The sequence below is a fragment of the Salmo trutta genome, chromosome 27 (genome assembly GCF_901001165.1).
Source record: "Salmo trutta chromosome 27, fSalTru1.1, whole genome shotgun sequence".
In the NCBI taxonomy this organism is placed as follows: domain Eukaryota; kingdom Metazoa; phylum Chordata; class Actinopteri; order Salmoniformes; family Salmonidae; genus Salmo; species Salmo trutta.
The window spans coordinates 12190581-12215289 of NC_042983.1; the positions used below are offsets into that span (position 1 = coordinate 12190581).

The window sequence follows — 24709 nt, forward strand, 5'->3', positions numbered from 1 at the left end:
ATGGAGAGGAGAGACAGAGAGCCATGATGTTATTTGCTAAAGCTAAAGAACACAGAGGAAATTGGACGAGCAGCGGCGCAGACAGGCGAGCTCAGCATAATAGAGATAGGACGACACTTCAGGGCAGTTTTTGAAAACAGAGAGAGGAGGACAAATCCCGCTTTTTTTTCTCTTCCTCTTAAATGAAAGAAAATGACCCTTCACTTCAAGTAGCATGAACACAGACATGAGAAAAGTTCCTAACTTCGGCTCGCTGATATTTCTAAATAGATGCATGGAATAATAATTGATCTTGTTTGAACTGCTTGGGGGAACAGAGGTCAATGAAGGTCATACAGCTAACTGAGGCGATGTCGCCCTACTGAAACAGTGGGAATAACATTCTCTATCTGCATGACTGATTCCACCAAACAAAACAAGTAGAGTATGGTAGTATAACATTTTGTTTGGTTTCTGTTTGTGTTATTGCTTTGTCTGTCTGCGTGCTAAGTGTTGCTTTTCATATGTTGCTCTTCATGTGCTTATTGTCTGTCTGTATTTCTTTTAAAGGGTAACTCTCAACCCCAATTTCAGCCGTTGCCCAACCCCTTCAAATAAAAAAAAATGCATTCAGGTTGTGGATCGGGGGGGAATTGCTCATAAATATTCACTTTGGGGGTGGGTAAACGCAGTTGTGCCTGATCTCAACACTTTCTCACTAAAGCATTCTTACCAGAAGTCCACTGCCACGCTCAGATAATAAAATGATGTGCATCACAAGCTAAACAGTTAGCTCACAGTGGTAAGGCGCCTAGTATCTGACATCTATTGACACTTACGGTGCAAACTTGAATCACCCATGGTGCGCCATTTTTATTTTATTTGTTGCGGTATTGTGTTGGAAAGGAAAGTGCAATCCTCACCTTGAAAATGAAGACTAAGGTCTCAATTCAATCCAACCTGCATTGAAGTATTTACGCAGTAGCTTTTTTCCCAATGGCCAAATAAACTCACAGGCTGGGTTACCGTATACAGTGCCTTTTCCCACATTTTGTTACGTTACAGCCTTATTCTAAAATGGATTAATAAAACAAAAATCCTCAGTAATCTACACACAATACCCCATAATGACAATTAGACATTTTTACATAAGTATTCAGAGCCTTTGCTATGAGAGTCGAAATTGAGCTCAGGTGCATCCTGTTTCCATTGCTCATCCTTGAGATGTTTCTCCAACTTGATTGGAGTCCACCTGTGGTAAATTCAATTGATTGGACATGATTTGGAAAGGCACACACCTGTCTATATAAGGTCCCACAGTTGACAGTGCATGTCAGAGCAAAAACCAAGCAATGATGTCTAAGGAATTGTCAGTAGAGTGCCAAGACAGGATTGTGTCGAAGCACAGATCTGGGGAAGGGTAACAAAACATTTCTGAAGCATTGAAGGTCCCCAAGAACACAGTGGCCTCCATCATCCTTAAATGGAAGGGGTTTGTAACCACCAAGACTCTTCCTAGAGCTGGATGCCCGGCCAAACTGAGCAATTGGGGGAGAAGGGCCTTGGTCAGGGAGATGACCAAGAACCCGATGGTCACTCTGAAAGAGCTCTAGAGTTCCTCTGTGGAGATGGTAGAACCTTCCAGAAAGACAACCATCTCTGCAGCACTCCACCAATCAGGGCTTTATGGTAGAGTGGCCTGACAGAAGCCAGTCCTCAGTAAAAGGCACATGACCGCTTGCTTGGAGTTTGCCAAAAGTCACCTAAAGACTCTCAGACCATGAGAAACAAGATTCAACTCTTTGACCTGAATGCCAAGTGTCACGTCTGGAAGAAACCTGGCACCATCCCTACGGTGAAGTATGGTGGTGGAAAAATCATGCTGTGGGGATGTTTTTCAGCAGGGACTGGGAGACTAGGCAAAGATGAACAGAGCAAAGTGCAGAGAGATCCTTGATGAAAACCTGCTCCAGAGCTCACAGGAAATGAGACTAGGGCGAAGGTTCACCTTCCAACAGGACAAAAACCCTAAGTACACAGCCAAACCAGGAGTGGCTTTGGGACAAGTCTCTGAATGTCCTTAAGTGGCTAAGCCAGAGCCCAGCTTAGCCGAACATCTCTGGAGAGACCTGAAAATAGCTGTGCAGCAATGCTCCCCATCCAACCTGACAGAGCTTGAGAGGATCTGCAGAAAAGAATGTGAGAAACTCCCCAAATACAGATGGGCCAAGCTTGTAGGGTCATACCCAAGACGACTGTAAAAAACAATTTAATCAATTTTACAATAAGGCTGTAACCTAACAAAATGTGGAAAAAGTCAAGGGATCTGAATACTTTCTGAAGGCACTGTAAAAACTACTACCAGGGAAATCACACAGGTATGCGTTCACTTTTCATAATTAGAAGTGTGTGGGCATGGGATGAATATTGTAAATAAAGGATTAAAAAAATATATCTGCCTCATGTGGGATTAGAACTCACAACCATTGAACTATAAACTAACTGTATTAGCAGACCAATCAGAAATAGTGGTTGGGAAAAAATAAAACGATTTGTGATGACCACCATTGTCACTTTTTTGATGATGATGCCTCCCGAGTGGCGCAGCAGTCTAAGGCACTGCATTTCAGTGCTAGAGGCATCACTACAGACCCTGGTTCAATTCCAGGCTGTATAACAACTGGCTGTGATTGGAAGTCCCATTGGACGGCGCACAATTGGCCCAGCGTCGTTAGGGTTTGGCCGAGGTAGGCTTTCATTGTAAATAATAATTTGTTCTGAACTGACTTGCCTAGTTAAATGTAGCTTCAAATAAACATAGAATCCTCATAGCCTACGTTGTTTTTCTACGTAAAAGCACAGATGTATATGAAACAGTAGGCAAAAATATTTAATTTGGTCATATGCAGAAATGTGCCTTAATGCCTTTTGAATTTTGTGTAACATCAGTAAGCCTCGGTCAAGGAAGCATCTTACCAAGATCAATGCCAAATAAGGCATGCTGCCACCTACTTTTATAGTAAGCCCTGAGGTGGTACCACCCAGAACATCTAGAAGGGAGAGTTTGAGATGACATAGAGTTGAACTGCTAGGGGCAACTGCTACTATTATAATAGACCAAAATATATTGCTTTTGCAACAAACTGTCAAAATTAAGACGAGAATTCACGTTTCACTATAACTAAGCCCCAAAAAAATGACCTGCCCAGGGACTATGATCGCAATTTAGCCGGCTGACTAAAACCAGCACTTTTACTTTAAATGTTGATTCATTCTTAAAAGTCTTAACAAAGTTTAAGTGTTTATCATAATTATATCTAGGAGATATAAGAAAACCCAGAATTATTTTGTATTTTTTTTACACATACAGTACCAATCAAAAGTTTGGACACACCTACTCAGTTTAGGGTTTTTATTTATTTTTACTATGTTCTACATTGTAGAATAATAGTGAAGACATCAAAACTATGAAATAATACATATGGAATCATGTAGTAACCATAAATGTGTTAAACAAATCAAAATATATTTTATATTTGAGATTCGTCAAAGTAGCCACCCTTTGTCTTGATGACAGCTTTGCACACTCTTGATAATGAATAATTAATTGGTATACCATGTAGCATGCTTCTGTCTATAACATGAGCTGCAAAGTAGCTGCTTTTTAGAAAGATATCATGAAGAACTGCAAAATGTAGCTTCTGATGAGTCTTCTGATGACAGTGATGGGGAAAAAACGTCAATCAACAGTGTTGTTGTCACAGAAGAAGTTAACCGAGTTTTAAAATCAGTGGAATGCCTGGTGGAAGCAGAGTATGATAGCTAAGGAGATTCTGGCATTTGATTGCAAATATGCGAAGGGAGTTGAAAAGAGAACACAGAAGGCTGTTGTATAAAACACCTGTTTCCAGATTACATCGTCAAACTAAGGGCAACCATGCCATTCGTGACAAAGAGGGAGAAGCGTTCATCCATCTATATGGGTAAGTCTAGCTAGCTACATTTTCAGATATTATAAGTAAAAAATGTTGTCATTAGGTCACTTTCATTGCAAGTTAAAGTGTACTGTTAGCTAGCTAGCGTTAGCTGGCTGGCTCGCTAGCTAACATTACGTGTATGATCTATGTATTAATATTATTCGTATCTCAGAAAGCCATTTGCATTGCTAGTTATAGCCTAATGTTAGCAGGCTAGCTAACATTGAAACTAGTTGGTTAGCTTTAGCTACCTGCAGATTCATGCATGGTTGCTAGCTGTGACAATCAGTTTGTATTGCTAGTAGTATGGGTTGAGATTATTGCTGCGTTCAAAACAACTGGCAACCCGGAAATCTCCGACTTCCGATTTCAGTGCGTTCAAGACAACTGAAAACTCCGACTGGGAAAAATAGTTTTGAACGGTCATCCAACTCGGAATTCCAACTTGAGAACTCGGGCCTGTTTCTAGAGACCCGACTTTCCGACCTGATGATCACTGGTGTCATGATTTGACTTCATATTTTTCCATGTTCCCAGTTGTCTTGAAAGCAACATTAGGTTAATTGTTTAGCTAGCTAGCTAGCTAGCTAGCTACATGTCTAAACAAAAGACTCCACTTTGCCAGATGATTACATGACCCATCAAGTTAACCAGGTGTGTCCGGGGGTGATTATTGTCATCTATTGTATTTCATGAACATGTGTACATGTCTAAACAATAGCGACTCAACCACTTAGCTAGTCCATCAATTTGGACAGGTGGGTCTGAGTAAGAATCATCTAATAATGATCAAATATTTATACAATACATATCTGGACACTATCTTTGATATTACTAATATGCAAATATCAAGTAACCATTTCACTGTACCGTTTACACTTTCTGTATCCAGTGCATGTGCCAAATAAACTTTTATTTGATATAGTGTGTGTTTACTAGAAACATTTATGCAAAGAACAACATGACCTGCACCAAAATTGGATTAGGATATTGGCCAAGGACTAGATAACGTGTATTTTTGCTACTACTTTCACCACTTTTAGTCTTGAAATCTTTGGTTGTTTACTACACTACCTTCGTCCCACTGTTTAGCACATGGCCTCACATGGGACTCCTTTTAAGAGATGGGTGGGGCTAAGGCTTAAGAGGGTGTGAATAAATGGGTGTAGAAAAAGAAGAGCTCTCCAGTAGGTGTACCAAAATATTCAAGTGCCATTTTCTCAAAAGTAGGGTTACAAGTTCATCAACTTTCAAAGCAGAATTACTTTCCCATTGTTCCTCAACTGCAGTGTATGATATACCATTTTCTAGCTCGGAGTCTCTATTTTTATCTAATGTAACAAACAATATTTTAGACCGACATAATTAACCCCTTTTTTGGGTAGGCACAAACTGCCTTTATACTTCCATATATTTTTAGAACCAGTTCCAGTTACGTTTAGATGAGTCCTAGAGCCGGTGTGTCAATCGACTATAGGGGGTTAATGTCCACTTTCCCTTCAAAAATAAACGTAATAAAGTAAATTAACACATACAGTATCTGATTCACAATTACATTAAATATTGTTAAAAATAAATTGAGTGGCTAAGTTGGTGACGTCCTGTTTGATCAAACATCAACCTTAGACAAACAGTGCCATTGAGGAACAGATTTTAGTGTAAAACAGGCTGATGGGTAACACATGCTTTGTATGAACCACTCGGCAGACATAAATAATATGTTATCAATAGAGTCACAGAGAGCCGACCGCCCAGAATAGGATGAGTTGAACTCATTTGACCCTGATACAATCTAATGGGCCCTTCATATTCCACTAAAACGCCTGTGACAGTCCAACAGGGTTTGTTTACACACAGGCCCTTCTGTTGTGGAGGCAATTCTTCAAGCACGCGGTTAACCCTCTTCATGAACATTTAATTTAGCCAGGCTACAAACACACATGCATGCACGCCCGCACACACACCCACACACACGTTTTAATAGTTGAAACAACACAGAGACTTCATTATGCTCTCCATAAAAGAGAAATCATCGTAATCATCTGAGCTATGCTTCAGGCCACAGCAGGGGGTTATTCGGGGGGTTATTCAGGGTCAAGGATACTATTTCTGACTTTGAATCCTGTTCGTTGTCAAACATTATGTTCGGATAATGGAGGAAAATTACACATTTCTTTACACAGAGGGCTAGGCTCCATGGAGGAAATACGAGCGATGAGAAAACAATCTGAGTAGGCCTGTAGACCTATATCTGGGGCAGGCACAGCCAGGCAGGTGAATCTACATAAACATCCCCACTGACAACATAGGACTCAGATAGAGGTTACCTAGCAATCTCTAGAAAACCAACACGGGAATACATTGGAATACATCTGCAGTCTTATCTGTTGTGTGTTTGAATATGATGGTTTTACGACATGCCCATATCTACCCAGGCTGGCCTGCAATACCATACACCAGCCTGGCTACCAGACAGTTTTATTCAAATAACTGTAACTGATTGCACCAAACGGGCCCACCTGCAAGCAATATTCTAATTGATGTAATCTGTTAAATCCTGACAATGTGGGTGTTCAGGTGGCTGCTGATTTGAAGTGAAAGAAAGCAGCCATTGTTGGCAGCACCTGTTGCAGTTAACATGCTAGAAATTAAACAGACAGAGTTATTGTAAGTGTGGCCAATTACAAATGACAACGTTTGTCTTTCCTTCATCAAAACCAATTTTACACCGGTGATTTGACTCCACTGATGGCTTGTCAAGATGGATTTTTTCCCATCTCTCTCTGACCCCCGTCATTCAATTTTCTATGGATGCCACTCTGTCATCTTGATGAAGTTAATAGTCCTCTCCATTTCCTCGATCTAGAAGAGGTCCGTTTACTACGGTCCTTACCCAAACACAGACATTCTTTTTTAGCTCATGTAATGAACATGGAAGACATTGTGCTCTTTCAGAGAGGAGTGCTTTAGGAATTCACAACGGCCCCATTGTGATGTACGCCAGCTCTGTCTGGTTTCTGTGGACAGTGGCACATTTTTCCCAGGCCCCATGGACTGCCTGGTAGGAGTTAACTACCGCCAGTCAGGTCCAGAGACTACTGCACTCACATGGACCAACCCCACCCCATTCCCTATGCGTTCACTGAATAGATAAAAAAAAAAGAAGAAAAAAAAAGATTCTGATAGATTAGCCTTACTGGAGAAAGAGAGAAAGAGAGAAAACACACTCTTTGACTTTCCAGCAACTCAGTAATTGCTTCCACATGTTGTGAACAACACGTACATAGTTAAAACAACCCCCTGACATAAAACATATGGCATTCCTATTTCAAATTAGCAATGAACCTACCATGTGGCAGGTGTAGAAGGTAGGGGTATGGACAGACACAGAACAGCAAACAGAGAGGGAGGGTTGATCTGAGGATACAGAGGTGGGTGGGGGGGGCTTCTGTCTGTAGAGTAGTTCCTTCCTCTCCCCTCCCCCTCCTCACCCATAGTGATGCCAGGGAGCTGTATGGAAACTGACAGGCCCTGAAAACTCCCTTCCTGTCATGTCAAACTGACGGGCGAGAGAGAGGCTCCCCTTCCCACACTCAGTCATTCACTCACTTTTTGGTTCAATGAAGAGATAAAAGCCTATTGACTTGCCAAAGCTACAGTTCATGCAAATTATGCTGCTATCAATGTATTATTTATAGGGCGAGCGGAGCCGCAGACATTTCCACAGAACCGGGAGATAAGCTTACAGGAGATTAGGCATGCTATCTCATTCATTTACCAGGGAGTAATTGCTAAACTGCGGGGGAATTAAGATGTGTGAGGCTCCCATTGGTGGCTCATGGTGGAATGGCTGCAGGTGGTGGTGGAGGAAACCATAGATGAACAAGCCAGCCACCCAAGTAAACAAGTGTACAGTTGTGAAATTGATATTATTACAAATACTCTGTATAGACGCAGACCAACAGCTGTCAAACAGACTGACAGATGATTAATAACGGATGGCAACTTGGCAAATCTGCCATTTAACAACATAAAGACTGTGATACTGTACATGCTGCAATGCTATCCCTAGGATATTAGGGACATCAGTAGTGTATTTTCTGCATGAAATTAATTGGAATATGATACTCAAACATACATAATAGAGTGATCAATGACATTTATTATCTATATTTGCATCACATTGTTGTACTGTATGTAAAATGTGATAAATGTTGTACACAGTCTGAGGCTATCATTGAGGTTAAAGGAGTTGCAAATTGAAAGACGCAACATTCTCTTACACCTATGTCATGACGTTGGCCTCTTTGGGTACAGGAAGGACAGTTGACCCCCTCCCCTTTGTACCATCACCCAACCTACCTTCCCCCCCAACCCAGGGTTGTAAAAATTCCAAGAGGAGAATCTACTACAACATGTTTCATAGAGAGACAAAGGAAATTCTTCCAACTCATAGAATTGGAGAACCTAGCGACATGTGTGTTCTGGAGAAGATATGGAAGATTGATGAAGACTCCAGCTACGAACTGATCCGCTTGGTACAATTTTGTGATACTCAGAAGAGACAATATAGCCATATTACCCTAAAACGGTCTACATGATAGCCTCAGCGATGAGACTGAATCCACATGGGTGTATACAATGTATTATTAAGGATAAAGCTATTTGTAATACATTGAGATGCTATGTACTGATGTTAATGTGATAGAATTATATTTCTGTAACCAAGTCTAGCTCAGTCATAGGCACGCCCCCAGGGACACATACAGGACCAGGCGTCATTTGACAAGCCTGTTCTCTGGGTACTATAAAAGACCCCCTGATTTACATTTCTACAGACCAGGCCTACACTCCATCGTGAGTTTGGCCCAGAGGTTTGACCAGCCAAGTACTCTACTGAAAGTGAACTATACCACGTGGTTAACTTTTACTATCGAGACCGACAGAATAAGAACAAGTCTTTGATATTAATTATTAGTCTGCAGCTAAGTAAATTATATCATCGAACGCGAAGACCAACCACATCCATTCTATGACGACATTCATGAATGTCGCTCTGACAGATCCATTCTAACCGAGAGAGAGAGAACGCTGACAAACTCTCCATCAGAACAAAACTCTCCAACAAGAATCCCGACGACACATGAGCGTAAATATATATTGATATTGCATTTGTTCCCGAATGAGTGAGCCTTCAATTGTCAATTGTTAATATTAATGAACTCTGTGTAACTTCTCAGCTTACCGTTTTATGACCCATTGTCTAACAGACCAGCCATGCTTGTTAGCCAGTAGGGCACATTCCCCTACCAATCCTGTGTGACGATAATTACTGTTTGTATGTTTTCTGTTAATTACTTAGTGTAGTAAATAAATGATTTTAAGACAATTGATGTATGGATGATTTTAGTAAAGACTGGGTTCGTGCAGATACAACAATTTACGACGTTTGGAATGAGACTAACGTGAGGTAAAATACACCATTGAAACTAGAAGATAATCGGCCTATACTATAATAGAATATTATAGTACAGGAAAGTTATATTAGGAAAATTATAGCTTTGTAATCTGAATATTCTCCTTGGTGCCCCGATCTCCTAGTTAATTACAGTTAAACGATTAATCAGTTTAATCGCGTGATAATAATTACAGGGAGCTAATTGATAAACGTATCTTCAGTTTAATGGTACCCAAAGACACGACACCTATAAAAGCAGTGTTATTATTTGCGTTGTGAAAAACTAATACTGGGAACATTTGAGTAAATTAGTGATACAAAGTATATTGAAAGCAGGTGCTTCCACACAGTTGTGGTTCCTGAGTTAATTAAGCAATTAACATCCCATCATGTATAAAAATGCTGGGCAGGCTATTATTTTGGCTACCATGGCTATGCCCCCATAGGATGACAATGATCCCATCCAAAGGGCACGAGTGGTAACTGAATGATTTATGAGCATGAAAACAATGTTAACTATATGCCATTGCCGTCTCAATGGCAATGGCACTTGTGGGAGATTCTGGAGCGGCAACAGAGACAGCGTTTTCCACCACCATCAACAAAACACCAAATGTGTCGCATCCCTCCAACAAGAGTTCCAGACACTTGTAGAATCTGTGCCAGACTGGCGCTGTGAGTGTACAGTGTATAGCGTCCATTTTCCGAGCTCCTGACCAATTCCGCTATTTTGTGTGTATTTTTGCCCTGATCTTAACTCTTTTAGTACATAATGTGCCCGCCATCGTTTCCTACGACTGAAAAGATCTTCTGGAAATCAGAACAGCGATCACTCACCTCGATTTGGATGAAGATTTCAACTTCAACGAGTCGGCGGCACAGGACATACTGCTCACCCCGGGCCAGGCACTAATCCCTGACACTCGGAAGAGAAAGAGACGGCGATATAGAGGCTGATGTGAGCTGTAATATCCTATGTTTCTCGGAAACGTAGGATGATCAAGGACATGGATAATATACAATCGGCAGGACAGAACGGCAGTGTCAGGTAAGCTCAAGGGGGGTGGTGTGTATCTCTTTGCTAAAAACAGCTGGTGTGCGATCTCTAAAATTAAGAAGTCTTCGAGATTCTGCTCGCCAGAGTTAGAATACCTTATGATAGCTGTAAACTACACTGAACAAAAATATAAACGCATCATGTAAAGTGTTGGTCCCATGTTTCATGAGCTGAAATAAAATACCCAGAAATGTTCCATACGCACAAAAATGTATCTCAAATGTTGTGCACAAATTTGTTTACATCCCTGTTAGTGAGCGTTTCGCCTTTGCCAAGAGAACCCATCCACCTGACAGGTGTGGCATATCAAGAAGCTGATTAAACAGCATGATCATGACACAGTTGCACCTTGTGCCTGGGACAATAAAAGGCCACTCTAAAATGTGCAGTTTTGTCACACAACACAATGCCACAGATGTTCTGAGGGAGTGTGCAATTGGCATGCTGACTGCAGGAATGTCCCCCAGAGCTGTTGCCAGCGAATTGAATGTTAATTTCTCTATCATAAGCTGCCTCCAACGTCGTTATAGAGAATTTGGCAGTCCAAACGGCCTCACAACCGCAGACCATGTGTAACCACACCAGCCCAGGACCTCCACATATGGCATCTTCACCTGCCACCCAGACAACTGATCAAACTGTGGGTTTGCACAACCAAAGAATTTCTGCACAAACTGTCAGAAACAGTTTCAGGGAAGCTCATCTGCGTGCTCGTTGTTCTCACCAGTGTCTTGACCTGACGGCAGTTCGGCGTTGTAAACAACTTCAGAGGGCAAATGCTCACGTTCAATAGATACTGGCACCCTGGAGAAGTGTGCTCTTTACTGGTGAATCCTGGATTCAACTGTACCGGGAGGATGGCAGACAGTATGTATGGCGTCGTGTGGGCGATCAGTTGTCTGAGGTCAACGTTGTGAACAGAGTGCCCCATGGTGGCGGTGGGGTTATGGTATGGGCAGGCATAAGGTACGGAATACAAACACAATCACATTTTATCGATGGCAATTTGAATTCACAGAGATACCGTGACGAGATCCTGAGGCCAATTGTCGTGCCATTCATCTCATGTTTCAGCATGATAATACACGGCCCCATGTCGCAAGGATCTGTACACAATTCCTAGAAGTTGAAAATGTCCCAGTTCTTCCATGGCTTGCATACTCACCAGACATGTCACCCATTGAGCATGTTTGAGATGCTCTGTATCAACGTGTACGACAGCGTGTTCCAGTTCCCGTCAATATCCTTGGTAGAGGAGCGGGAAAAAAATTCCACAGGCCAAAATCGCTATCACAGAATAAAATAGGTCCCGGGACTCATCTGATGGCATTGAGGAGTTTCACACATCAGTCACCAGCTTCATTAATAAGTGCATCGATGACGTCGTCACCACAGTGACCGTACATGCATATCCCAACCAGAAGCCATGGATTACAGGCAACATCCGCACTGAGCTAAAGGATAGAGCTGCCACTTTCAAAGAGCGGGACACTAACCCGGACGCTTATAAGAAATCCCGCTACACCCTTCGACGAATCATCAAACAAGCAAAGCATCAATACAGGACTAAAATCGAATCCTACTATACCGGCTCTGACGTTCGTCGGATATGGCAGGACTTGCAAACTATCACGGATTACAAAGGGAAACCCAACCGTGAGCTTCCCAGTGACCCGAGCCTACCAAACAAGCTAAATTCCTTCTATGCTTGCCTTGAGGCAAGCAACACTGAACCATGTGTGAGAGCACCAGCTGTTCCGGATGTGAGTAAGACAGGGTCACATTCACAAGGCCGCAGGGCCAGACGGATTACCAGGATGCGTACTCAGAGCATTCACTAACCATCTGGCAAGTGTCTTCACTGACATTTTCAACCTTTCCCTGACCCAGTCTGTAATACCTACATGTTTCAAGTAGACCATCATAGTCTCTGTGCCCAAGAACACCATGGTAAACTGTCTAAATTACTATCACCCTATAGTACTCAAATCTGTAGCCATGAAATGCTGGTCATGGCTCACATCAACACCATCATCCCAGACACCCTGGACCCACTCCAATTTGCATACCGCCCCAACAGATCCACAGATGACAGAATCTCTATTGTACTCTCTATTGGAACACTGGTCACTTTAATAATGTTTACATACTGTTTTATGTATGGATGCCTGACGAAGACCTAAGGGTCAGAATGTTGTTATAAAAAAAATCCCCTGGGAGCATGAGCAGCAGTGTACAGCATTTTCCTTTCTGTTTTCCATGAGTTTGCCTACAACTCCAGCACCTGCAGAAAGTACCTGGATGTGCGTATGTTCTTCAGCTTTTGTACATACTGTTTTACTCATTTCATATGTATATAGTGTATTCCTGTCAATGCCATCCTATTCAACTATTGCTGTATATATATACTATTCTATCCTACATATTCTAAATATTCTATCCACATACTGTTCATTATTTCTATACATACATACTGTTCATTATTTCTATACATACATACATACATACATACATACATACATACATACATACATACATACACACTACCGTTCAAAAGTTTGGGGTCACTTAGAAATATCCTTGTTTTTAAAAGATAGGCACATTTTTTGTCCATTAAAATGACATCAAATTGATCAGAAATACAGTGTAGACATTGTTAATGTTGTAAATGACTACTGTAGCTAGAAATGGCAGATTGTTTATATGGAATATCTACATAGGGGTACAGAGGACCATTATCAGCAACCATCACTCCTGTGTTCCAATGGCACGTTGTGTTAGCTAATCCAAGTTTATCATTTTAAAAGGCTAATTGATCATTAGAAAACCCCTTTGCAATTATGTTAGCACAGCTGAAAACTGTCGTTCTGATTAAAGAAGCAATAAAACTTTTTGGTTACTACATGATTCCATGTGTTATTTCATAGCTTGATGTCTTCACTACTTTTCTGTAATGTAGTAAATAATCAAATAAATAAAAAGCATGGAATGAGTAGGTGTGTCCAAACGTTTGACTGGTACAGTATATAGATGATTTCTAAAGCCAGGCACATTTAACAGTTTAGGCTGTTGATTATAGACCTAAATAAGTTGGTTTCCTCTCTCCTCACTATTCTTAGACAATTAAGGCATGTAATATAACCATATACAATACTTTCATTATTAAGTGTTTTACTTTTCTATTATTTCTCTATTTTCTTTCTCTCTGCATTGTTGGGAAGGGCCCGTAAGTAAGCCTTTCACTGTTAGTCCACGACTGCTATTTACAAAGCTTGTAACAAATAACATTTGATCTGACTGAATCTAAACTGGCCCACCGCCCTATAAAGACACTTTAAGTTGCGGTTTCCTTTATTTTGGCAGTTACCTGTGCGTTTTCCTTGTTAGTTTCTTTCTGTTACTTATCTGTAGGATGCAAATGCTCAACAGTAGTGTGACTAGCAGCATTGTCAGTCTGTTATAACTCCTCCTCATCTCCTCTCACTTTAACAGAAGGATGTTTCTTCTTCTTCAGTCAGGAACTCAACATTTGTTATTCACAACTCCTCAAGTACACTTGATGTGGTGGGGAAAGATACACAGAAAAAAGTCTTACCTTGTCATCAACGTCACTCTCGCTGTCACACTGCAAGGGAAGAGAAAGGAGAAACATAAGGAATTATTCATTTTATCCCCCCCCCCCCACCACCACCAGCAACCTCATAATCAGTGCAGATGTTATTTTTATGGTAGACTTCTTGTTCAGTGACAGCTTTCAACACAAATGAAGGTAGATGAAAGGAGAGAAAGTGTCGCGTTTGAGAGAGTTTTCAAGGTTCTAAAGGAGTACACAATACAATACAATAACGCTATTCTTGAGCTTTCTGTGCAAATACCATAGTTTACAAAAAGTGGAAAACAAATATCAGTATAGCGTGCACGAGTTGTCGAGTGTCCATTTTGCAATCAACAGAAAAGTGTCCTTCACTCTTTTGATTAGAATATGAATTGTGCTTCCCACACATCATCAGATCATCACATCCTATAACCAACATTCTCCATTAGTATGTTAACATGAATGTATTTCACATTTGGTTATAAAAACGGACTAAAACCTTTGAAATGCAAATGTTCAATTATGACCACAATGTATATAACCACTTGTCTCCTGCATGGCTAGCATTCCTTTATAAGGCACAAAAGCTGATCTCTCATTTAATCTCTACTTCCATTTCTCACGTTCATTAGGTGTTAATAGTGAATAAATGCTCCTCTCTCACTACAATGGGAAGTGAAGTTGTGGAAACAGGAGTGGACCAGTTGGTCAGACCTCCTGGACCTCACAGTGGGGGAGCCAGGGAGAAAAGAGAAAAGCTATTCAAGCAAAGAGCCATAGAGAAGAGAAGAAGAGAAGGTCCCCTGAAAAACACTGCCTGCCTGGCTTCAATCTGTCAATTAAGTTTCTGTGGCAACATATTTAAGTGCCCCTCTTTATTTTGTTTAACTCCTTTTCAGAGCCCCGGCACAAAGGGAGACTTTGGGTCAAAGGAGGCACAGCGGCCCTTTGTGTTGTAGCGTGGTGGGTCCAAATGTATAATTAAGTAACGAGTACCAATCAGCATATCAAGCCAGACCTGGGTTCAAATACTAGGCAAAATCTTTCAAAAACAGTTAGCATTTGCTTTAGTCTGCTTGGAAGTGCAGGACGGGGCGGGGTTTGCACTTTTGCGACTTTTCTATTTGTTCTATTGCACCTGGAAAACTCAATCAAGCCCAGCTTAAGAATTTGAAATGATTTCAAATAGTATTTGAACCCAAGCCTGATACAGTCCAGAGGTAAGGATGTCTCCAGAGAGCTACTCTTCTGCCCTTGAATCTTCCCATTCTGTGGGTGAATGACAGAAGACTTCTTCTGACTGGGAAGAGTGGTAAGTCAAGAGATTCTGTGGCTCAACATGATATGAATGACCATGTGTGTGTGCGTGTTACATCTGTCTACATAACATCTTAAGGCCATGCTGAAGTCCTAACCTTCCATTTTGAGCCATTCTTACAGAAGAAAGGGAGTCGAAACATTTACATTGGAGGCCAGATCAATGAAAAAGAGAGAACACACGTATTAATGCATTGATTTCCTTTCTATAACTGGTCATTGTTGATAGTATTCAGAGGCAGTGAGTGAACAAGAGAGAGACTGGGAGACACACACACATATATATATATATATATAGCGAGAGAGAAACAGAAAGAGAATGAGAAAGACAGGAAATCAAATGGCCCTGACTTTGGAAAGCATGTTTAAATGTTCCATTGTATTTAATCAGTTGTGTGCACGTGCGTGTGTATGTGTGTGTGTGTGTGTGTGGGTGTGTGTGTGTGCACGTGTCTATGTGTGTGAGTTCAGGATTAGAGAAAAAAAGCCTGTTTGCTGTCTGTACCTTAATTCTCCAGGGAATGTTTGCAAACCCTAATTTCAGGGCTTTACTTGTCAAAAGAAATTATAGGTACATGGTATTAAAGAAACTGGAAGTGGCTTAGGCTCCCTGTCAATCAACTTCCCATTCAGCATTGGGAGTTCTCTGCAAATTGATTGTCACACATACCTACCCAGATGAGCCTGTTACTGCCTCAACACAACCTGTAATCAAGCAGCATTTGTCTCTCTCTCACCACTCAGTCATTTGTTTAAAAAAAATCACCACATTCAAAAAAACTGCAGACTTTCTCCTAGATTTGCCTGTTGACATTGCGCCTGGAAGTAAATGGATCCTGGTTTGAGATCATACCCAGGGAACTGGGAGAAATGTGTTCTTAGTATGCACCACAACGGCTGCCTGCTGCTGCCGGGTGGCTCACATAGTGATGCTAGTTCCCCCTGTTATTGGGGCCAGGCTGAAACCCTGCATGTGCGGTGGAGAGGAACAGGTGGATTCTGGCTGCAGCTGAATTCCCCAAGCACAGACCTGCAGGCTGGTCTTACTGAGGATGAGGATGAGAGCAGAGGATAAGGAAGCCACAGAGTGCTGCTGCCAGTGTACTGGAGAGGAGGAAAAGGAAAAAATAATATCGAAATAGCACAGCAGGGCTCTCATCCCCCCCCTCACCAATCTCTTTAAGAGACATTTCCTGCAGCAGAGTGTAAATAGAGGACTAGAGGAAGGATGGGGTTGTTCTCAGCAGGATAGGAGTTTCAAGTCAAAAGTGACAAAAAAAACAACAGCATTAAACACATAGTGGGGACATGGAGGTGGCTCATGAGGAGATGGAAGGGTCTGTCAGGGATGTGTTTGGTTAGCATGGGTCCAGGCTATAACTACATACTATTATAGGTCTACGCTGAGTCTATGTAAGGTCTGCATTGGGCCGATGTGGGAAAGGGCTACAGTGGGGGCTGCATTAGGCCAATGTCATCCTGTACAACAGGGTTCTCTCGCTGTTCAACTGAGAAGAGATCCTCTGTGCTGTAGCAGTCAACTAGGGCCAAGCCAGGAGAGGGAACACATCAGCCAAATGGGGAAAATGGAAAACCACAAACACACCAACCTCCCCTAACCAACAGCAGGACGGCAGGCCAGGCCAGTCAGAGGGGACGTTGTTAAAAACCGAGAGATATGTTGCTCGCAAAATTCCCTGACAGGAGCCCCAGCGGGTCCACCCTCTCATGGATATTCAAAAACAACCCCCACCAAAAAAGAAAAAAAATGAGAGAAGATAGAGAAAACCTGGCTACTGGTTCAGAGGCAGGCGGAGCAACATCTGCACCTGGCAACCGCTGCCGCAGCGAGAAGAAATCAGGGAATAGCTTCACCGGATGGCTCAGTCTCCCTTCCCTCTCCTCCCCTCCACACTTCAGACGGATGGTTTTGACATTTACACAGCTTTCAACACTTTAGGAGCAGGAGATTTATTTTGACAGAAGAGAGAAACACCAGTCCAGACTGGACCCGGGTCGGGTCTCAGTGCTAGGCTAACCCCAAGACGACCCCATATCTCAGACCTGGAATGAGGCAACAGGGCTGAGGAGGGAGACAGGAGGCTTCAGGATTTTTTTGTTGTTGCAGATTTTGTAATAGACGTGTGGGGGAAGACAATAAGTGCTGCGCATCCCAGAGCACATTAAAAAAATGACTGGACAAATTAATCACACAGTTCCACCCGTCACATTCTGAGGAGACTTGCGATAAATTTGCCTCGAAGATAGAGGGAGAAACTTTTCCGGCGACATAAATACTGGCACAGCGTCAATGTCTGTCGGGGCTGTCTGCTTGAATACTGATTGGGGCCATCCTGGCTGTGAGATATCCACAAGGATGTAAAAAAAGAACGGAGGCTTGTGGCGCATACATTTCACTGCCAGCTTGTGCTCCAAAAATTCAACTGTGACATTATACTGAAACTACTCATATTTGTGCCTCAGCCAAATAAAATAGTCTCAGAAATACCACCACCCACAGATATGATAAGACCTCATATTCACTATTGACAAAGCCAAAAGGGTGAGATAGTTGGGCATCTTCATGTTGTCAGAGAGAATGGCTTAAGTCCAGCTACTGTTTTCCTCAGTCCTAAACGGCCATCTTGGTTTATTATTGGGAGAATGTGGTGAAAAGCACAAATTTCCTACTGTGTCAGACCTCAGAAGCACTCTCTGTAGGCCTTATTGCCCATCCAGATACACAGGGATCTAATGGTAGCTTTACCCATGAAACAGCCACAATTTCCTCTACCTCAATTTCCCTCCTGTGGCTCTGGAGATGAGGTGTGTGATATTGGGTGTGTCCCAAATGTCACCGAAGCGGAAAATATTTTTGATATCTCAGATTGTTCTGGCAAGTGAGAGGAAGGATGTTTGATATGCTTTTTACATTAGTATAGTAAACCATTTTTTAAGAAAATCATGATTAAAGTGGCCATTTTAGGCCCTTTTTTAGACCTATACATGCCTCCTGTAAGACCTAATGATCCGTGTACCCTACATGATACAGACAACACCTTGGTGTCATTGTGCTCCTTAGAGTGTGCTCCAACATATGGAATATGTTTAGATTCTGAAATACACATTTTCTAATGCATTTTTTCAACATTAAAAATCTTAATATTTTCAAACAACCCTTTTTGATTTTGTTCAGTTTAAGACATTGTTTGGAACAATATAATCTACAAGTACATCAAATGTCCAGAGTGGGCTCTCCACTAATTCTGAAGTTCTGATCAATTTTATGAGCACCACCAACACAGTGGATGGCAAATGGAATCAAAGGGAAATCCTTCTGCTGGTGATGCTCTGAATATGCAATCCTAAAAGAGGGCTGTGATTGGTTAATGACCTAAAATGTCCATTTCTATGTATAAAATGGGTCATATCAATAAAAGTACCAGAGAGCCCATTCTGGAAATTTGATGAGTTTGAAGAGTATATGGTTCCAGACAATATTTCTAAAAATAAGCAAAATCAAAAACGGTAGTTTTGAGATATTAATCTAAATATTTTTCATGTGAAAATGTGTATTTCAGAATGTAGACATACTCCATATGTTAGAGCACACTATAAGGAGTGTAATGACACCAAGGTGTTGTCTGTATCATGTACGGTTCACGGATCACTATGCATACATCATAATTCAAAAATCTCTAAATTGTGATACAAATGTAAAAAGCGTGTCTGACATCCTTCCTCAGAACAGTCTTTTTGCTCCCGTTGGAGTGGAATCGCACAATAGGGTACCTTTTAGGAGGCAGATTTTGGCCCTGCTTGGGTACCCTGCCACTGTCGCCACTCCTAGGGCCGCAGGACCACCAACCACCAGGCAGGCATGTTGTTAGCAGCAGCACTGGAAGTTTCTATTGCACCACAGAGCATGGCACAAGGTTAAGCACTTCTTCCTACAGGACTCACACATCCATAATTCATGGAGCCGATGTTTCTTGCATGCTCCTGTGTTTTCAGCCCCCTCTCAGTCTCAACACCATCCATGGGAGAAAGAGAGGGAGAAACATAATGATGAGTCATCGCAGAGGCTCGGGTGTGGGAGAGGTTGAGACGACGCTGAGATTATCCTGATTGTGTGACAAACAAGGGGAAAATTCAACAAATAAACCTCTCTTCTGGGCTCCAACGGAAGAGCGCACAATGCCCTGGGTTTGCTGTAAACCAAAGACGGAGCGAAAACAAAAAATTCACATTTTTCAATAGAGAGAAGCCAGTGGTTACGTTATGTTCTCCCACTGTAAATAAAATAGTTTACTGGCACCACAGAGTTCATCGTTTCTAACACTGGGCTTTACCATTGACGTGACTACCAGTGTCACAACCACTCGTCATAATAACAAACTTAAGCAATTCCTCATTACCCCTCCTGGCACCTGCATACCAGTCCTGCACTCTGATTTGACCAAAGGCTCAGATCTATTCAGCCATTTGACCCTTGACCTTGCCTGGGGGCTGCATGGGAAGTCAGGGGCCTAATTTATAAACCGTGTATACATATATACAGTTGAAGTCGGAGGTTTACACACACTGAGGTTGGAGTCATTAAAACTCAACTCACAAATTTCTTGTTAACAAACTATAGTTTGGGCAAGTCGGTTAGGACATCTACTTTGTGCATGACACAAGTTATTTTTCCAACAATTGTTTACAGATTATTTCACTAATAATTCACTGTATCACAATTCCAGTGGGTCAGAAGTTTACATACACTAAGTTGACTGTGCCTTTAAACAGCTTGTAAAATTCCAGAAAATGATGTCATGGCTTTAGAAGCTTCTGATAGGCTAATTGACATCATTTGAGTCAATTGGAGGTGTACCTGTGGATGTATTTCAAGGCCCACCTTCAAACTCAATGCCTCTGCTTGACATCATGGGAAAATCAAAAGAAATCAGCCAAGACCTCAGAAAAAAAATTGTAGACCTCCACAAGTCTGGTTCATCCTTGGGAGCAATTTCCAAACGCCTGAAGGTACCACGTTCATCTGTACAAAAAATAGTACGCAAGTATAAACACCATGGGACCACGCAGACGTCATACCGCTCAGGAAGGAGACGCGTTCTGTCTCCTAGAGATGAATGTACTTTGGTGCGAAAAGTGCAAATCAATCCCAGAACAACAGCAAAAGGACCTTGTGAAGATGCTGGAGGACACAGGTACAAAAGTATCTATATCCACAATCAAACGAGTCCTTTATCGACATAACCTGAAAGGCCACTCAGCAAGGAAGAAGCCACGCTCCAAAAGGAAGGAAGAAGCCACTACCGCCATAAAAAAGCCAGACAACGGTTTGCAACTGCACATGGGGACAAAGATCATACTTTTTGTAGAAATGTTCTCTGGTCTGATGAAACAAAAATAGGACTGTTTGGCCATAATGACCATCGTTATGTTTGGAGGAAAAATGGGGAGGCTTGCAAGCCGAAGAACACCATCCCAACCATGAAGCACGGGGGTGGCAGCATCATGTTGTGGGGGTGCTTTGCTGCAGGAGGGACTGGTGCACTTCACAAAATAGATGGCATCATGAGGGAGGAAAATTATGTGGATATATTGAAGCAACATCTCAAGACATCCATCAGGAAGTTAAAGCTTGGTCGCAAATGGGTCTTCCAAATGGACAATGACCCCAAGCATACTTCCAAAGTTGTGGCAAAATGGCAACAAAGTCAAGGTATTGGAGTGGCCATCACAAAGCCCTGACCTCAATCCTATAGAACATAGTTGTGGGCAGAACTGAAAAAGCATGTGCGAGCAAGGAGGCCTACAAACCTGACTCAGTTACACCAGCTCTGTCAGGAGGAATGGGCCAAAATTCACCCAACTTATTGAGGGAAGCTTGAGGAAGGCTACCCGAAATGTTTGACCCAAGTTAACCTCTCTTGGGCTAGCGTCCCACCCACGGTTCACACTATTCAACAGCCAGTGAAAAATCAGAGCGCCGAATTCAAATCAACAAAATGTCATAATTCAAAGTTCTCAAACATACGACTATTTTACACCATTTTAAAGGTACACTTCTCCTTAATGTAAACACATTGGCCGATTTCAAAAAGGCTTTACGGCAAAAACATAAAGTTAGATTATGTTAGGACAGGTACAACACAAGAAAAACCACACAGCCATTTTCCAAGCAGGAGAGGGGTCACAAATACCAGAAATTCAGCTAAAATTAAGCACTAACCTTTGACGATCTTCATCAGATGAACTTCCTAGGACTCAATGTTAGACAATACATGTATGTTTTGTTTGATAAAGTTCATATATCCAAAAACAGCATTTTACATTGGCGCGTGATGTTCAGAAAATATTTTGCCTCCAATACCTACGGTGAATCAGCACAACAATTTACAAAAATACTCATCATAAACGTTGATAAAATATTCAACTGTTATTCAAAGAATTTTAGATAACCATCTCCTTTATGCAACCGCTGTGACAGATTTAAAAAAAGCTTCAAGGGGAAAGCACACTTTGCAATAATCTGAGTACGGCGCTCAGAAACATACACTAGGCAATACAGATACCCGCCATTTTGGAGTCATCTAAAATCATAAATAGCATTAGAAATATTCACTTACCTTTGATGATCTTCATCAGAAGGCACTTCCAGGCATCCCAGGTCCACAATAAATGTTGTTTTGTTCGATAAAGTCCATAATTTATGTCCAAATACCTCCTTGTTGTTTGCGCGTTCAGTTAGCTACTCCAAATGTAGGAAGCGCGCCGAAAATTTCATGACGAAAAGTCAAAAAAAGTTATATTTACGTTCGTTGAAACATGTCAAACGCTGTATAGCGTCAATCTTTAGGGCCTTTTTAACATAGAACTTCAATAATATTCCAACCGGACGATTCCAATGTCTTGAAAAATGTTTTGGAACACAGCTACCTCCTCACGTGAAATGCGCGCCAATGAACTCATGTCCTTCCCTGAGTCACCAACTCTCCGGCCTTCTTGTTCGCTCTCTGTTCACTGCAAAAGCCTGAAACTAGGTTCTAAAGACTGTTGACATCTAGTGGAAGCCTTAGGAAGTGCAAAATGAACCCTAAGTTACTGTGTGTTGGATAGGCAATGACTTGAAAAGACTACAAGCTCCAGATTTCCCACTTCCTGGTTAGATTTTTCTCAGGTTTTTGCCTGCCGCATTAGTTCTGTTATACTCACAGACATCATTCAAACAGTTTTAGAAACTTCAGAGTGTTTTCTATCCAAAAACTAATAATATGCATATTCTAGTTCCTGGGCCCGAGTAGTAGGCCGTTTAATTTGGGTACGTTTTTCATCCGGCCGTGAAAATACTGCCCCCTACCCAAGAGAGGTTAAACAATTTAAAGGCAATGCTACCAAATACTAATTGAGTGTATGTAAACTTCTGACCCACTGGGAATGTGATGAAAGAAATAAAAGCTGAAATAAATCATTCTCTCTACTATTATTCTGACATTTCACATTCTTAAAATACAGTGGTGATCCTAACTGACTTAAGACAGGTGATTTTTACTAGGATTAAATGTCAGGAATTGTGAAAAACTTAAAAACTGAGTTTAAATGTATTTGGCTGAGGTGTACGTAAACTTCCGACTTCAACTGTATATACCCCAAAATGTATGTGCACAAGTTTATATGTCACGACTTCTGCCGAAGTCGGTCCCTCTCCTTGTTCGGGCGGCGTTCGGCGGTCAACGTCACCGGTCTTCTAGCAATCGCTGATCCACCTTTCATTTTCCATTGGTTTTGTCTTTATTTTCTACACACCTGGTTTTCATTATCCAATTACATGTTCATGTATTTAACCCTCTGTTTCCCCCATGTTTGTTGTGCGTGATTGTTTTTATGTTCATGTCGGTTCATGAATGCTGGTTTTGTGTTCACCCGTGCGTAATATTTACCGTTTGTATTTGGTCAAGTGTATTGTTACCTTGTGCCTTGATTTATGAGTAAAGTACGTTGCTCACTCATTCTGCTCTCCTGGGCCTGACTTCATGCACCAGCTACACTCACCTTCTGACATTATAATAATTTTACTTGACTTGAGAATGTGCTCACCTCCCCGTAATATTTAGACCATGCGTACGCACACCTGCTAGTGGTTAGCATATTGTATTGCCAGCTGGCAAGTAGGTCGAAGTATTTGGTGCAAATGGGGGATATGATGAAAAGCTTTTTCAGAAAAAACAAAAAACAAGAAAACAAGAATGCAGCCATTTGCCGATTGTGAGAAGAGGGAAAATCAGTGTTTTTTATTTTTAGAATCTAAATTAATTAGACGGGAATCTTTTTCCTATTTATTTTATTTTCATAACCATTGCAAAATAAATTCCTCACCTTTTCTGGCCGTGATGGGTTCATATTCCCGAAGGAGCCATACAACAATTACCGTTCGCATCTCTCATTTAATTGGACATAGTAGCCTAGTAAATAGATACAGGAGACTATATGTCTTTTACGTTTTTCAATACCATCGGCAGCACAGTTTATAATACAGGTATACAGTTGAATTTAACAGCTGAACAGTTGATCTTTTACATTGAAGTAGGCCTTAGTAAGCTACTGTAAGTAGTGTAATTGACTGTCCATTTCCAGATACAGAATAAATGACTGCTAAAGATTAAAACATTGGTTGTTTATGTTAAATATTTGACAGTATGAGTAGGCTACAGTATTGGTGTGTGATAGGAGCGTGACATCATTGCCTATTTAATCTCAGAGCCTATACCAAGGCAGGGCATAGAAACCCAATAATCTATTGATAAACTAAATATTGAACAACAATTTGTCTTTTGCATGCCGTGGACTAACGCCAATAATTCCAAATTATACAGCAAATAAAGGGCATTATTGTCACCATAAAAGGTGAACGGAGGGTGTTTTCCAATGCTCGTTCACGGGCGCAGTTTTACGACAGGTCTGATTTAGAACAGGAAACAGGCTGTGTGTGCCGTTGCGCCAAGTTTCTAAATGTTAATAGTTTGGAAACACGCAGTCTTTTCAGAATTGGTGCACGCAGATTCTTTTGGGGAAATTTACGCAACGGTTATAAATGAGGCCCTAAGTGATTACCAGGGGTCAGACCGAGGGCTGGGGATTAGGGACGTATTGATCTAGCTGAAGACGGACGCGCCTGAGTGAAAAGTGCCCATGGGCGGAAATGATATCGACCACAAGAAGAAAAGGCCCCGGCTCTGATGTAAAACCATATTTGAGCTGGGGACCTCTGAGATGGCTGTACAAACAGAGAGCTGAGTTGAGAGCGAGAGAGAGAGAGA

General features: G+C 41.6%; 1 protein-coding gene across 6 annotated transcripts in view; it reads right to left on the minus strand.

Moving 5' to 3' along the window:
- LOC115164321 (autism susceptibility gene 2 protein) overlaps positions 1-24709 on the minus strand; it is a 388322-nt gene that overhangs the window by 123983 nt on the left and 239630 nt on the right. For all 6 annotated transcript variants that reach the window (XM_029716684.1, XM_029716683.1, XM_029716686.1 and 3 more), the window contains one exon: positions 14067-14096. In XM_029716684.1, coding sequence (XP_029572544.1) covers positions 14067-14096 — 30 coding nt within the window. The remainder of the gene's footprint in view (positions 1-14066; positions 14097-24709) is intronic.